Below are 16663 nucleotides of genomic sequence, written 5' to 3' on the forward strand. Positions count from 1 at the left end.
TGTTCTCTCTGTCTCTCTCTCTCTCTGACAAATAAATAAATAAATAAAACTAAAAAAAAAAAATAAAGGCAGAAATGATGTACTGGTTTAAAGGAACTGTCGTAATAGGCCTTGAGAAATGTAGAGGCAGTGGAAGCCTGCTATGGTTCAATGATTAGATCTAGTCTTGTGGTGAGCCTTTCCTCCGAACTGAGAACTTTATCAGTGGTTCTCAGGGTTTTATCCCCCTCCTTAGATAGGACAGGATGACCAGAGGGACCTGGAATTGAGTATTTCTCTTTCCCTAAGTAAGTTCCCTAAATAAAAGAGTTTTTCCTGAGGGCAGGTTTTGTTAAGAACAAAACACTCTGCCATATTTCAAAACAGTTACTTTTCCCTCCCCATAACAGAAGCACAAGGGACTTTTCTCCCAATATTCACTGTGAGGGCCTGGTGGAAGTCCTGGAGTCACAACTCACGAAACTGTGAGGCCCCTTTTAGACTGGGTCCCTCCAGAGTTTTTAACTCTCAGACTTTTCCACATTAAGCCTCCAGCAATTTCCAATTACAGTTCAAGTTTTCCTACAGCAGTATTGCACGAGTAAGTATGATTGTCTGTATCCACCTGTCTTGCCAATTTCGGTGGCAACAGTTTGCTTTGTGATCTCACGACTCTGATGGATCTAACGGTTGATTTTTCTATTTGTTTCGCTTTTTACTTGTTAGGGTGGAAGGGCAACTTCTAAGCACCTTACATGTTGAATAAGAAACCTGAAGGTCCAACACCATTCTTTTAAGACAAGAAGTTAAGCCATTAATCATATATGGTTGTTCCCTGTATATGAGGAGTAATTTTTCACTTATTGTTTTTAACTTTGATCTTTGGCTTTCAACAGTTTTACTATGATGTATCTAGGTGAGAATCTTTGGGTTAACCCTACCTGGGGTTCACTGAGTTTCCTGGATATATATACCGATGTTTACAGTAGCCTGAATAAAATCCCCCAAAGATGTTCACATCCTATTCCCTGGAACGTAAGAGTATATTACTTCATTTATATGGTTAAAGGAACTTTATAGATACGATTAATTAAGGATTTCAAGATGGGGAGATTATCCTGCATTATCTGGGCAGGCCCAATACAATCATAAGAGTCGTCATAAGATGGAGGCAAGAGGGATGAGTCACAGAGTAGATGTGACAACAGGAGTAGAAATTAGAGTAATACAAGGAAGGGGCCCTGAGCTAATAAATGCTGATGGCCTACAGAAGCTGGAAAAGGCAAGTAAAGATTCCCTCTAGAGCTTCCAGCAGGAACACAACTTTGCTGACACCTTGATTGTAGGACTTCTGACCTCAAGAACTACAAGGTAATAAATTTATGGAGTTTTAAGCTATTTTACATCTGTGGTAACTTATTATAGCAGCAATAGGGAACAAATACAATGTTCTTCACCAAATTTGGGGACATTATTTCTTTTTTTGTTATTTATTTATTCATTTTGGAGAGAGAGAGAGGGCATGAGCAGAGGTTGGGGGGAGGGGGGTGTGGAGAGGCAATGGGAGAGGGAGAAGCAGGTTCCATGCTGAGCAGAGAGCTCAATGCAGGGGTCCATCCCAGGACCTAAGCCAAAGGCAGTCACTTAACAACTGAGCCACCCGGGTGCCCTGGGACATTACTTCTTTAAATACTTTTTCTGCCCCATTCCCTTTTCTTCTAGGACTCCCAAATGATAGTATACTTGATATTGTCCCAAGGATATCTGAGGCTCTATTAATCTGTCTTCAACCTTTTTTCTTTTTGCTATTTTCTCCTAGGTATGAGTCACAGTTTCCTGTTTCTTCAATATGTCTTATAAAATTTTTTGTTGAAAACTGGTTATTTTAGATATTACCTTATAGCAACTTCAGATTCTCATTTTGTCCTCTGGAGACTGGTAGAGTAGCTGACTTTTAAAATTTGTTTAATAACTTGCCTGTACTAAACTTTAGGATTTTTTTTCACCCACAGTATGTGGCCACTGATGTCTCTGCTCAGTTTTTCTTTTCTTATTTTTATTTTTATGCTTGGATTCATACTAGTGGTTATCTGAATATCTTAATGCTCAACCACTGTATGTCAGTATTTGTGCCCAAACACATCAGACAAGTACAGCTTCTACCCTTTGCAGATGGATCTATGTGTGGTATGGGAAGTAACTTCAAAATTCAAGCAATTTTCAAGTCTTCATCAGTTTTTACTTTTCATCAAGCTTTCTCGTGACTAATTTCTCCGCAGTCGCACACTATCCAGGGATGTGTGGATAGCCTGGGGCCTTTCTAGCAAACTATGCTCATACATAGCTTTCCAGTCATCCAGAGTACATGGGTCCTGTCAAATTTCTAGCTCATCTACTGATTCACTGCTTGCCCAACCAGGGCCACAACATAAGAATAAGAAAGCTGCTGGGCATGGTTTTTTGTTTTCTCTCTGTTCTCAATAGGTAGCCCCAACAGTGAAATAGCTATTCACCTGGTTTAACTACTACACTAACTGAGCTGGGGGGGATGGGATGGGATGGGAGGAGCCCTGGCAGGAACACCACAGATTCCCACTGGTCTCACCTAATGTTCGATGCGTTTTCATGAAGAAATGCTTCTCAAATTTGTTGTGTGTCTTTGGTCAATTTCCGGACCTCTGAAATGGTTGTTTATGACATATGTCCTACTTTACATTTGGTTTTTTGGGGAAATTTGCAAACTCTTTATCATACCAGAAGTCTTCTCACCTCATCCCAAGGACTTAATGGACTTTTTCCTACTACTAGAAATTAAAACTGATGATCATAACGCAAACCTAATCAAATGGAAATTCTCTCATCTGATCTGAATGTCTTCATAATCAAATACGGCATGTCAATTAGAAACTTTTAAAAGAGATGGCTTATCAGATGTGATGTGTGGCCGAGTTAAATTTTCAAATGTTGGGGGTGGGGGAAGCAGTTAATTTTAATTTCAAGTTTATGGGAAGCAAAAAAAAGATACTAGAACACTGTGAAATTTGCTTCTTGTTGTAAGAATTTACACTTCCTCACTTCATCCAGGATCCCTGGCCTGGTGTCAGTAGCTACAGCTGTCCAACCACAACTTTCTTCTGATAAAATGCAGAACCAAACGTTGTTTCTTACAATTCAGTAGTTTTTTCCCAATAAATAATTTCTTTTTAAATTTCTCTTGATTTTTACCTAAGATCAACTTTCCAGCTACCATTTTCCTATTGAGATATACAGGTATGATAATTTCAAATTACTGATACGATACAGCAAACTGTCTTTGGATCCAGCCAGACCTAGATTCAAATACCAATACTCGGACTAACCAGGTAAGTATCTCTAGACAAGCTACTTAATATTTCAGCCAGTTTCCTTATCTGCAAAATATGTCTAATACCTGCCTCACACAGTTGCAGGAAGGATTAAAATGATACCAATTATCTCTAAGATTACTGGGTTATCTACTTAAAAATTCGGTAGGTAATATCAGAACGGGTGAAAAGAAGGAACAAAGAAGGGATGCCTGGGTGGCTCAGTTAAGCATCTGCCTTTGGCTCAGATCATGATCCCAGGGTCCTGGGATTGAGTCCCACATCAGGCTCCTTGCTCAGCGGGGAGCCTGCTTCTCCCTCTGCCTGCCACTCCCCCTGCTTATGCTCTCTTTTTCTCTGGCAAATAAATAAATAAACTCTTAAAAAAAAAAAAGGAACAAAGGAAATGGATAAATTTATCTTCCTTGCCATGTCTAGCACTCATGGGTGGCCAAATTAACCATTTAAATTTCATCTCTCCTTATACACCAATTAACAATGAAGTGACCTTCTCTTTTTTTAATCCCCCTTTTCATTAATTGAGACAGTTCTCACAGTATGATATTCTACCATACACAACACACTGAGGAACATAAGACATTTCCTACAAAGTTGTATTAATAAATTTTATTTTTTAAACAATTTTGGGGGTCGTTACAGTCTGAGAAACATCAGAGAACACTGGAAAAAATTAAGTACCATAGTTTTTAAATTTATATACTGAATTTTTAAAATTCCCTACCTTTTCTCGGAATAGATTCCTTTGGAAACCTTATTACTGCTGAATCTGCTAAAATATAAGTTTATACAAATAAACTGTGGAAATGATATCAGAAAATCCAAAAAACAGCCATAAGTCCATCTGGATAGCACAAGTTAGAATACCTACCTTTGCTAGAAAATCCTTAATACACCTATATTTTCATAAGTATAGATTCCTTAAACTGAAGCAGTCCAGCATCACAAATGAAATGCAAATCTCTATAATTACTACATGGCGGAGCAATGGTGGAGTCAAAATGTTGCCACCATTTATTTCCTGTTCTACAATAGACCTTATTTTACACTGTGGACCTCAGCTTCCCTACCTATAAAATAAGGAAATAATCCTCACTCTACACACATCTCAAGACAGTTATGAGATAAGAGATAACAAGGTAATAGTTCCTCATGTACTATAAAGTGATGAATGAGGTCCACTGGCATTACTTAACCCCGCTGCTAGAAACATCCTCTGCTCTTGCATGTTTAACTCATGTGAGTGTTTCTCAACCTGAAAATCAGATCAAGAAGAAAGCCCAAACTGATGCCTCAATGCCAGAGCTCCCGGAACACCTGGCTGTACTTGATCTGTCCGCATGTGGACTCTCTCTGGGGGTTTAAGCCCCTCAATTCTGTTTCCTGTGCCAGACACAAGGTGTATGTTCAATAAATATTGTTGAATGAATGACAAACAAATGGGCAGCATATGTGAAATGAGCAAACTGAACACTGTAGTGCCTTGGGCTCCCTCGCAGTACTCCTATCTCCTAGTTTTCAGGAGCTGGAACTTCAGGCCCTGATAGCTATCCCAAAGAGTGGAGAGCAAAAGCTCTAACACTTTTGTACAACCTACCGGAATGGGCCCTTGGGAGGTGCATGCACAGTATGTAAGAACAACTATTTGTCACAATTTGTAAATCTCCAGGTTAAGAAGAGAGAAAAAAGCTTGCTCTTTGTAAAGACCTGTCAACTGATAGGAAAAGAAGGACAATGATGCTTTCAGATGCTTTTTATAAATTACAGAATGCTACAAGATATAATGTCACAATCCTTCAATCTCTTGAAAATGTAGCAGAAATTACTAGATATCCCAACTCCTGAAACCAGAAGTGCATTTCTATTTCTAATATAATTCATCTTTTACCTATTCTGTGGTAGTTTTTAACACACAGAAGGACTTTAATGGAGTGAAACAATAATAGTAACAGTAAACAAATGTCCAAACTGTAATTTAAAAAAGTAACTTTTAGCTTGTTACCATATATGGCTACCGTGTAAAGACAAACACCAATAACAATTACTTTTTTTAGTGTTTGCAACTTACTGGGCTACATACTCCATACCCGTGATCTCATTTCCTCCTCATAGCAATCCTATGAGGTAGGTATGATAGCAGTTTCCATCTGCTAAATGAGAAAAGCTATGTGACTGAAGTCACATAGCTAGCAAGTGGCAGAATAGAGATCTGAACCAGGTTTTCAGACTCTAAAGTCCACATTAAGTGCAATAAATAGGGGGTAAATAATAATATTAGTAATCCTTTAGTTGGAGCCTTAAAAAGGAAGAATTTTAATACTGTCTAGATGAACAGATCCCCATATTCAGATGCAATCACCCAAACAAAATACAAAGGCTTTTATGCAAGAATTGAATGTAAACAAGCTAATCACTTAACAGAAACTCAGTATAATTTCCTTGATTCAGTTTAGCTATTGTTTTTTTTTTTTTTTTTTTTTAAGATTTTATTTCTTTATTTAACAGACAGAGATCACAAGTAGGCAGAGAGGCAGGCAGAGAGAGAGAGGAAGGGAAGCAGGCTCCCCGCTGAGCAGAGAGCCCGATGTAGGGCTCCATCCCAGGGTCCTGGGATCATGACCTGAACTGAAGGCAGAGGCTTTAACCCACTGAGCCACCCAGGTGCCCCCAGTTTAGCTAATGTTTTAAGCCGATCTGGACTGTAATAATATACTCACAGAGAATTTTGAAGTAACAGTAGTTTCCTAATACACTTTCCAATTTAAAACTGCTAAGTACTACTCAATTAAACTTAGAAAATCTTACATCTCCCTTCAAAACACAGTGCTCCCAGTGCAAACATGACCTTACTTGATAAAATAAAGCTCTAGTTACAGCAAACAAGTTCAAACTACCGGTAAGCAACGTTCCATTAATTCAGCTGCTATAAGCAGACCACTCCCTCCACAAAGTAGATGAGTAGACACATTTCAGGTTACCATAAGGACATGGGAGGGAGAGTCCAGGCAGAATCTAAAAGCATTTATTCAATTTCCTACCTTGGTGGGTGGCAAGTAGCTTCCAAGCTAAATTTATTTGCCATTCAACCTCAATTTCCAGCCTCAGGTTTATAGCTTTCCAGAACAGATTAATGGAGAGTTCATTTCTGCATCAAAATCTTAACTTTACCTACCAAAGAAAGGTCTCATATGTCTATAACTGGGGTTAAAAACCAGACAAAAGACCCAAAACAGTCACGTTTGGTAAGACCCACATCACCAAACCAAGTCTTAACTTTAGTTACAGTCTCAGACTCTTCCAGAAGTGGAATCTTAAACTAGCCGATCAGGAATCACCTGGTCAGCATTAGTGAGGTAATCTGTCTGATAGACCCCCACCATCTCCTAAAGGAAAGTGACTTTGCCAAAACCAATTCACATTTTGCTAGTATGACTTCCTTGTTCCCACTCTCTTCTGCTTATAAAAGTCCTTCATTTTGTATAGCTCCTTGGAGCTCCTTTCTGTCTGCTAGATGGGATGCTGCCTGATTCATGAATCACTGAATAAAGCTAATAAAATCTTTAAATTTTACTTATTTGAATTTTATTTTTTAACACTGGGTCGAACTAAGAAATGACATTATTGACATTAAAGGGGACAAGACAAGCCCTGGAAGAGTTAACTACGAGAGGCAAGAGTTTTGGCTGGAAACTACCAGGAGGACCAATATACATTTTTCTTTGAATCAATGTACAAGAAGTTATGGGCTACATTTGACCATTTGAGGGTATCCTAACTATGCAAAACTACATGGAACTCACTTAAAAGTCCTCTTCAGAATAATCCCCATTCTGTGTGTGCTCTAGTCCAACATCTTATTGCACTGTAAGTTTAAGTAAACTTTTAAAATTGACTTTCTCTGTTTCCAAAGGGAAAGAGATCTTTTTTCCTCCCTCCTTTTTCTTAGAGCGTTTCTTTGAATAACCTCATATTTATATAAAACTTTCCTCTGTCCTTTGATATGTATGCAAATCTTTTTAAAGGTTAAATAAGCTAGCTGCAGAACTCAGGAATGTTTTTCCGAAGGTCCTAAAAGCCATCTCTTTCAAATGTTAATACCCAGGAAGAAAGTGCCCCCTCTCCCAGTCCCCATAGGAGTTTAGCCTACATACCTCTATTCCCTGCACACCGAGAGATTAGAGAGGTTTTACTTTTCCTTTAGATAAAGGCAATTAATTAGTACAGATGGCCACCCAATTACCAGGTGAATTTAGGAGGAACTACCAAAGCATATATATCAAATGGTGCTGTCAAGTCTTCTTACAAGATTACCATTAATCTTGAGACTGTGTATATAATGAATTATAAATGGTAGTTTTTTTTTTTGTTTTTGTAATCTCATTAGCAGAGTACTTGCAATGTACCCCAGTCCCGGTTAATGCTTACTCAATAACAGAACTAGCTTCTTTCATTCCACATTTGTGGAGACCATTTCTTAGGTGGGCAGATCTTAACTTTTCCCCAACATAAATGTGGAGAAATTTTATTCCCTGCTTTCCCAACTCTGATGGCTCCCTCAATACAAGGGAAAAAAAAAAAAAACCCTCCGACAAGAGTTTTTTTCAGGGACTTAGCCCATTACTGTTATCTGAGAGCCAGATCCTCCCCTATCATTGCCTTTGTGACACCTCCACTTGGATTATTTCAAAGACATCTTTTTCAAAACTGAACTCATGTTATTCCTCCAGGGGTTCCTATCACAGAAGCACAAACTGGAAAATGAAGAATCGGCTCTGACACCCCTCCTTCCCTTCTCATCCCAGAGTGAAAATATAAAAAAGCCCTATTGATCCTACCTCCTAAACAGTCCTCGAATCCATTCGCTTTTGCCTCCTCTGTGGAGCCAAAGTGACCTTTTACTAACACAGTCCCGCTGATGATACTCTAGTGACCAAAATTCTTCAACAGCTTCCCACCATTCTTGGGATAAGCGTTAAATCCTTGGCATGACCTATGAGGCCTGTGTGGTCTGACCCCAGTCTATCTCTTCAACCTCATCTCCCTGACTCTCTCCCTCCCTCTCTGCCTTCCAGCCCCAGATGGGAGCTTACGCTCCATGAGGACTGAGACCACGACTATTTGCTCATGCTGTATCCCTAGCCCGGTGCCTAGCACATAACAAACGCTAAATAAATATATGTTGAAGAATAACGCTGATAAAACTGCAACACCTTAGGGGCACCGGGGTGGCGCAGTCAGTTGGGCGTCCGACTCTTGATTCTGGCTCAGGTCACGGTCTCAGGGTCATGGGATGTAACCTCATGTTGGGCTTCACGTTCAGCAGAGTCTGCTTGTCTCTCTCTCTGCTTCTCCCCCTGCTCTCGTTCTCTCTCTCTCTCAAATAAATAAAATCTTTCTTTAAAAACCCACAGCATCTTAAATGGAAGGCAAATAAAACATTAAATTATGCATGGCGAAGGAAAAGAATGTCCTTATACGTTTGTATCCTAGGTGGCTAACATAGGGTGTGGACCACAGTGCAGCTATAAAACATTTGTTAAATCATTTAGCAAATCAGAGACAATATGATGAAACAAAATATTGACACTCAGTGTCTATTTAGCTTTGTAGTAGAAATTACCAGTGCCAATTAAGTCTCCCATTTAGGTATTTATCCCTCCTCTCATCCCCAATCCCCATTCTGTGCGCAACCAGAGGTCTAACCACATAATTTGAAGAAGGAGGCTGGACTCCAATCAGAGCTGGAAAATAGATACGGTTTGTGGAGTTCATTATAAATTCTGAGAAGCAAACAAACCAAGACTGGGGAGCGATACTGCTCTTAGGATAAGACCGCCACCTACATTCTGTGTTAGACTTAGGCAACATTTGCCATCCTTTGGCCACATAGTAACTGTAAGACAAGCTCCTCCTATTCTCGAGGCTTCACACATGCCCTTCCCTCCCCCTGGTTCACCCTTCTCTTTGTCCAATTTAACTCCAACTCAATACTTAAAAGTCTCAGCTAAGTATTTGCTCAACAGAGCCTCCCTGTCTCTCCTCACTCCCTCCCGGGGCCAAATGGCCACATTATACATTCTCATAGCACCCTCTACCGTCCTCCATAGCATGCACCACAACCATAATTAATATTTAGTTTGTAATGCTTTTTCTGCCTATCACCATTGTTAGACTTAGAAGCAACCTGACAACAGAGATTGTGTCTGTTTTGGCCATCACTGTATCCCCAACACCTAGCACATTACTGGTAGAGAGTAGGTGTGTTCTGCTAAATGAAGGAATGAATGAAATACACAGATAAGTACCAGCTTTTGGAGTATGTAGAACTGGTTCTGCCCTTACTAGCTCTTTGCCTTGGGATAAATTTCGTCCCATCTCTGAGTCCATTTCTTCCTCTATAAATAAAAATAACTATTCCTACTTTACAGAGTTATTGTGAGAATTGAATAATCCAATAAAATGTTTAGCATAAAGTCGGGCACACAACACTCAATGAATGTTAACTGTTATAATTATGGAGAAAAAGAGGAAAGTATGTTAGGGAAGACACATTCCATGCTCTTGACTAGAACACAAACACGGCTCCCTTTATACAAACATACAGTTGCAAATCTGAATAAAATATTTTAAGTACACTATAGGAATGTATTATCTAAAAGAACCCTGAAGAAGAGATCACAAGCAGTAATTTCTTTCACATCAGCTATTACATCACTCTTTCAAGATATGTGTGCTATGGGGCACCTGGTGACTCAGTCAATTAAGCATTTGCCTTTGACTCAGATCATGATCCCAGGGTTCTGAGTCCCAGACATCAGGCTCCCTGATGCGCAGGGAATCTGCTTCTCCCTCTTCCTCTATCCCTCACCCCTGCTCATGCTCTCTCTCTCTCTCTTAAATAAATAAAATCTTAATAAGAAAAAAAAGATATGTGTCCTAAAGCAAGGGAAACAAAAGCAAAAATAAACTATTGGAACTACATCAAAATGAAAAGCTTCTGCAGAGTGAAGGAAACAATCAAAACTGGGTACCTGGGTGGCTCAGTGGGTTAAGCTCTGCCTTCGGCTCAGGTCATGATCTCAGGGTCCTGGGATGGAGTCCTGCATCAGGCTCTCTGCTCAGCAGGGAGCCTGCCTTTCTGCCTACTTGTGAGCTCGGTGTCAAATCAATAAATAAAATATTAAAAAAAAAAACTAAAAAGACAACCTACTGAATGGGAGAAGATATTTGCAAATGACATAGCCAATAAAAGGCTAGTACCCAAAATATATGAAGAACTTATAAAACTCAACCCCCCCCCAAAAAAAACAATTAAAAAATGGGCAGAAGACATGAACAGACATTTTCCAAAGACATCCAGATGACCAACAGACACATGAAAAGATGCCCAACATCACTCATCATCAGGGAAATGCATATCAAAACTTCAATGAGCTAATCACCTCACACCTTTCATAATAGCTAAAACAAAAAACACAAGAAACAACTGTTGGCAAGGATGTGAAGAGAAAGGAACCCTCTTGCACTGTTGGTGGAAATGAAAACTGGTGCAGCCACTGTGGAAAACAGTATGGAGTTTCCTCAAAAAATTAAAAACAGAACTACCCTATGATCCAGGAATCGCAATACTGGGTATTTACCCAAAGAATATGAAAATATTAATTTGAGGGGTGCCTGAGTGGCTCAGTCGGTTAAGCGTCTGCCTTCGGCTCAGGTCATGATCCCGGAGTTCTGGGACTGAGCCCCATATGGGGCTCCCTGCTGGGCAGGGAGTCTGCCTCTCCCTCTGCCTGCTGCTTGCAGTGCTTGTGCGTTCTCTCTCACTCTCCTTCTATATCAAATAAATAAATAAAATTTAAAAAAAAAACATTAATTTGAAAGGATATATGTACCCCAATGTTTACTGCAGCATTATTTACAATAGCCAAATTATGGGAGCAGCCCAAGTGTCCATCAACAGATGAATGGATAAAGAAGATGTGGTGTATATATATATATATATATATATATATATATATACACAATGCACTGTGTGTGTGTATATACATACATATATGATATATTCCCTGTGTGTATATATATAAGATATAATATTATATGTGTATATTGTATAATATGTGAATATTGCATACACATATTATATGATAAGTATATGTATGTATATCGTATAGTATGCTTATTATATATATTGTGTATGCGTGTGTATATAAACATCTATGTACATACATACATGTAATTCAGCCATAAATAAGAATGAAATCTTGCCGTTTGCAACAACATGGATGGAGCTAAAGAATATAACACCAAACAAATTAAGTCAGAGAAAGAAAAATAACATATGTTTTCACTCATGTCTAATTTAAGAAACAAAACAAATGAACAAAGGGGAAAAAAAGACAAACCAAAAAACAGAGTCTTAATTGTAGAGAACAAACTGATGGTTACCAGAGGGAGGTGGGTGGAGGGATGGGTGAAATAGGTGAAGGGGATTAAGAGAACACTTAAATCTTTTTTTTTAAATTAACATATAATATATTGTTAGCCCCAGGGGTACAGGTCTGTGAATCGTCAGGCTTACACACTTCACAGCACTCACCATAACACATGCCCTCCCCAATGTCCATAACCCAACCACCCCCTCCCTACTCCACTCCCCCTGGCAACCCTTAGTTTGTTTTGTGAGATTAAGAGTCTCTTATAGTTTGTCTCCCTCCCGATCCCATCTTGTTTCATTTTTTCCCTTCCCTACTCCCAAACCCCCCACTTTGCCTCTCAAATTCCTCATATCAGGGAGATGATATGATAATTGTCTTTCTCTGATTGACTTACTTCGCTCAGCATAATACCCTCTAGTTCCATCCACATCATTGCAAATGGCAAGATTTCATTTCTTTTGATTGCTGCATAGTATTCCATTGTGTGTATACATATATATACACATACATATATGTATACATATGATACTATATATATGGTATTCCATAGTATTCCATTGTGTGTGTGTTATATATATATATATATACCTACATACATACCACATCTTCTTTATCCATTCATCTGTTGATGGACATCTAGGAAGAGAACACTTAATCTTTTTTTTGTTTTTAAAGATTTTATTTATTTGACAGACAGAGATCACAAGTAGGCAGAGAGGCAGGGAGAGAGAGGAAGGGAAGCAGGCTCCCTGCTAAGCAGAGAGCCCGATTCGGGGATCAAACCCAGGAGCCTGGGATCATGACTTGAGCTGAAGACAGAGGCTTTAACCCACTGAGCCACCCAGGTACCCCGAGAACACTTAATCTTGATAAGCACTGAGTAATATACAGAACTGCTAAATCACTATATTGTACACATGAAGATAATATAACACTGTGTTAACTACACTGGAATTAAAATTTTAAAAATAAGAAAAAAAATTTTAAATAAAAATTAAAAGAACCCTCAAAAAAATGTATATAAAGCCAAGACTCTTTCTGGATGTGAACTGATCATGCATTTATGTGGCTTGCACACTCTTGTATACAGTGTCAGGTTCTTAAAAAGCAAAGTACATCATCAACCCATTAGTGCAGGGCAGCAGTGTTCCAGACCTGCACTTCAAAACCTAGAGAACTTCAGTCCAGCTGTGCTGACCTTGGCCCAGGATATGTAGATAAAACAACAGGCTTTTGCCTTTAAGTATCCTTCCCTCCCAGCAGGAAACTCCAAGACTTAATGAGAAAATGTCCCTTCATTCCAGAGTTCTCTAGCATCTGAGGGTAACCTTTCTCTCCCTTCTGGTATATTCTACATTCCCCAAGATAATCCCCTTTAAAATTGTTTCTGTTCTCTCTTAGATTCTCCAAATTTAGACACATCATTCAACCTCTCTGGGCCTCAATTTCTTCATCTGTAAAAAAAGGAACTAAAATAGTACTTCTCCAGGCACATGGGTGGCTCAGTCAGTTAAGCATCTGACTCTTGATTTTGGCTCAGATCATGATCTCAGGGTTGTGGAATAGAGAGCTCTGTGTCGCACTCAGGCAGGAGTCTGCTGAATGAATATTCTCCTTCTCACTTTCACTCTGTTCCACCCCTCCCCAGGGGTGTCTAAAACAAATAAATAAGTTCTTAAAAAATAATTAAGATAAGATAGTACTTCCATCTTGGGCAAATGGCTCAGTATATGCCATAAAATTAAAACATGGTAACTACTGTTTTAGTGTTTGTACCAGATCCCTAATCAATCTACAATCCAGGAAAAAATTTACAACAAAGATCCTTTCCAATGATAAAAATTTTTGTTTTGTTTTGTCTTCTCCAAAGTCTGTGTTTTCTACAATAAAAGAAACCCTCCATGCAGGGATAAAAGGAATGATCCTAAAGAAGCTTCAAATGTTGTAAAGAAAAATAATAGAACAAATTAGGTGGTCTTCTGTCTCCTGAAAAAGATCAATTCGGCAAAACATAATTTATGCATACGCATCTTTATAATGCCTCCTTTTAAAGCGAGCCCTATTGGGACTACATAAACTATAATCAGCTGTTAATCTGGAATCTTCACCACACTGTCTTTGGGGATAACAGAAGGTCAGCCCAGAAAATCCCAGCAAAAGAAGCACTCAGCCTTACTGGTCACTCCTGACCAAGGCCTGCAGTCATGACCCTACTTCTTCCTCCCATCTTGGCTCCTTCCAATCTAAGCCTCAGGAGAAATAAAAAGCATCATTACCTTAAGAAAAAGTTGAGAGACCTCTGTATGTTCTAAAAGCCTGCCTCCCCCACATATTTGTTGTGTGCAATCTCAGCTTTTGTAACTCAGCTGAAAGTATATAATACCACCCACTTTACTCTTTTGTGGTGAAGAGTAAGAGAAGTATCTACAAGAGACAAGAGTCATAAGTTAGTTCCCCTCCCTACCCTTCTGAAGAATTAGATCATTTTTACTAATTGTATCTCTGGATCACCAGGCTAAGGATCCCTTGTTCCACGTGCCACTCCCTTAGACACCCCCACCTCCATACAGGTTGGAAGACTCGAAAAGCACTTCCTGGCAATTCCACTACAAGAATCAAGTATTAGCTCACTAAACATAGGTGTCTATGAAGCCCAGAAGTAACTTCTCAACTCGCAAATCATATACCAAAGGAAATTAAAAGAGAGTTCTATGGGTACCACTTATTTCCTAACTACTGTGTGGCAAACACTAGGCGGGGTGCATTCTACTGGCAATCTCACTGACGTTTCACAACCACCTCACGAATATGGGCGTTTTATTCCCCAAATTACTGCTGAGTACCCAGGCGCCAAGAATTTAAGGCATCTGCCCAAAGTCACACAGGCAGGAAGCGGCGGAGCAAGGACTAGAGGACTAAGAGGTCTGAAACAAGCCCCTCCCGCGGGGGCTCCACAGTCAACACTCTCCGCTGCCGTGTGACAAACGGGATCTCCTTTGCTAATCCTAGGTCTCTAACGCCAGGCTCCAGTGCCACCAGCCTCTAGCGCTCGAGCGTGGGTCACGCCCGCTACCGCGGGGCTTCACGTCGGTGGGTGCGGAATCGGGGAAAGGGACAGGCCCAAGCCTGTGCGGGTCCGCCGCCTCATTTCAGTCCCTCCCAGCCGCACACACCGTCACCGGGACCTCAGCGAAGGCGCCGGCCGCCCAAAGAGAAAGCACCAGAGGCAAGACTCGAGCCTACGCAGGAGAGCGGAGTCTTTGCTCAGAGCTGGGCGCGGCGGGGGGGCGGGAGGGCGGCGGGCGGCAGAGGCCGGCTCGGGGTCCGCGGCCTCTTCTCGGCCTCTACGCCCGCTTGCCTCCCTTCGCCGGGGCCGGGAATGCACTCGAGTCGGGATACACCCGCGCGCCTGTCCCTCCGCCCCTCGCCACCGAGGTCGCTTTCTCCCCAACCCCTACCTGGTCGCCTCTGTGACCATGGTCAATCAACTTCATCCTCCCGCCTCGGAAGTGACGCGAGACTTCGCTCGCCCCGCCCGCAAGGCGCCGTCCAATCCCGGCCTTTAGGCTGCGGGTGCGTGTCGGGCGTGCGTTCCTCGAGGTGCCGGAAGGAGGCGCTGGACCCCGAGGTCTGAAAGTCGAACTCCTACCTAAGTGCCTTTCTCCATCTTTCGGAGGGAAATTCAGAAGGAGGCGGATTTGGGTTTCGTGCACTCTCTCGGTGGCTTGTTGGGGTGAGGGGGAGTGGTCGGTACACTGGAGAATGTTAAGACTTACTATAAATCATAAAGACATCATTAAAACAGCAATATATAAGATCGGTGGAAAAGAAGAGGCTAGAAACAAACCCACAGGCATGTAGTCATATTTTTTCCCCACAAAGGAGCCACCATAAAGCAATAGGAAAGTTATTTTCAGTAAATAGAGCTAAATCAATTGAATGCCAATATGGGGTGGGGGTGGGTAATGAGCCTTGAGCCCTACCTCGTACAAAAAAATCAATTCAAAAGTAGAGCTAAATGTGAAACGTACAGCTCTAGAAAATAACACCACAGTATTGTGACCACGGGTTAAGGAAATACTTTTTACCAGGACACAGAAAGTACCGGCCCTTAGAGACAAAGGTTGATAAATTGGGCGTCCTTAAGTTTAAGACAGGGAAAGACAGAAGAGAGTACCATGCAAAGAATAGAGCGGAAGAGATATATGCAATAGATACATCTGAAAATGATTTTCACTCAGGGTGTATAAATATTCTTGCAAGTAAATTTTTTAAAAAGATCCGAAGTGGTTGAAGGGGAACCATAGGAAGAAGATATTGAAAGAGTAACTGAGGAGAATTCTCATAGTTCAAAATTCAAGAGATGCCAAAAGGGAATAAGTTGAAAAATCTCCCTTTCTGTTCTCCAGGTACCTAGATGGCTCTGGAAAGACAATGCTATTGTCTTTCCAGAGCCATCTTATGCATAATCCAGCATTTCTGTGTACATTCAGCATTCTCCCCATGGTCCCTTGTTTTACCAACAGGATACTCTAACACTGCTCTGTACGTTGCTTTTATTCACTTTAGTCATTTAATATTTCACGGAAATCCTCACAAGTACTCACAAAATCTAGACACAGGAAATTGTATTTCTAACTAAATGTTAGTTATCTTTTCAAATAATATGTTTAACATGTTTTCCTTAGACATTTTCACAGGAGTTTGTATACCCTCCTTCCACTGTTCTGGTAACTACAGACTTTTTTTTTTTTTTTTAAAGATTTCATTTATTTTGAGAGAGAGAAAGAGAGAGAGAGAGAGCAGGAGCGGGGCAGAGAGAACGGGACAAGCTGACTCCCCACTGAGCCAGGAGCTGATGCGGGTGACCTAAGCTGAAGACAGACA

The 16663-nt window shown here is 40.5% G+C and overlaps 1 protein-coding gene across 2 annotated transcripts in view; it reads right to left on the reverse strand.

Moving 5' to 3' along the window:
- DHRS7B (dehydrogenase/reductase 7B) overlaps positions 1-15287 on the reverse strand; it is a 59826-nt gene extending 44539 nt beyond the window's left edge. For both annotated transcript variants that reach the window (XM_080825960.1, XM_080825962.1), the window contains exon 1: positions 15235-15287. In XM_080825960.1, the coding sequence (XP_080682086.1) occupies positions 15235-15254 (20 nt within the window). In that variant the 5' untranslated portion in view covers positions 15255-15287. The remainder of the gene's footprint in view (positions 1-15234) is intronic.
- Between the last annotated feature and the right edge of the window lie 1376 nt (positions 15288-16663).

The sequence above is a fragment of the Martes martes genome, assembly GCF_963455335.1.
Source record: "Martes martes genome assembly, chromosome: 16".
NCBI classification, from domain to species: Eukaryota; Metazoa; Chordata; class Mammalia; order Carnivora; family Mustelidae; genus Martes; species Martes martes.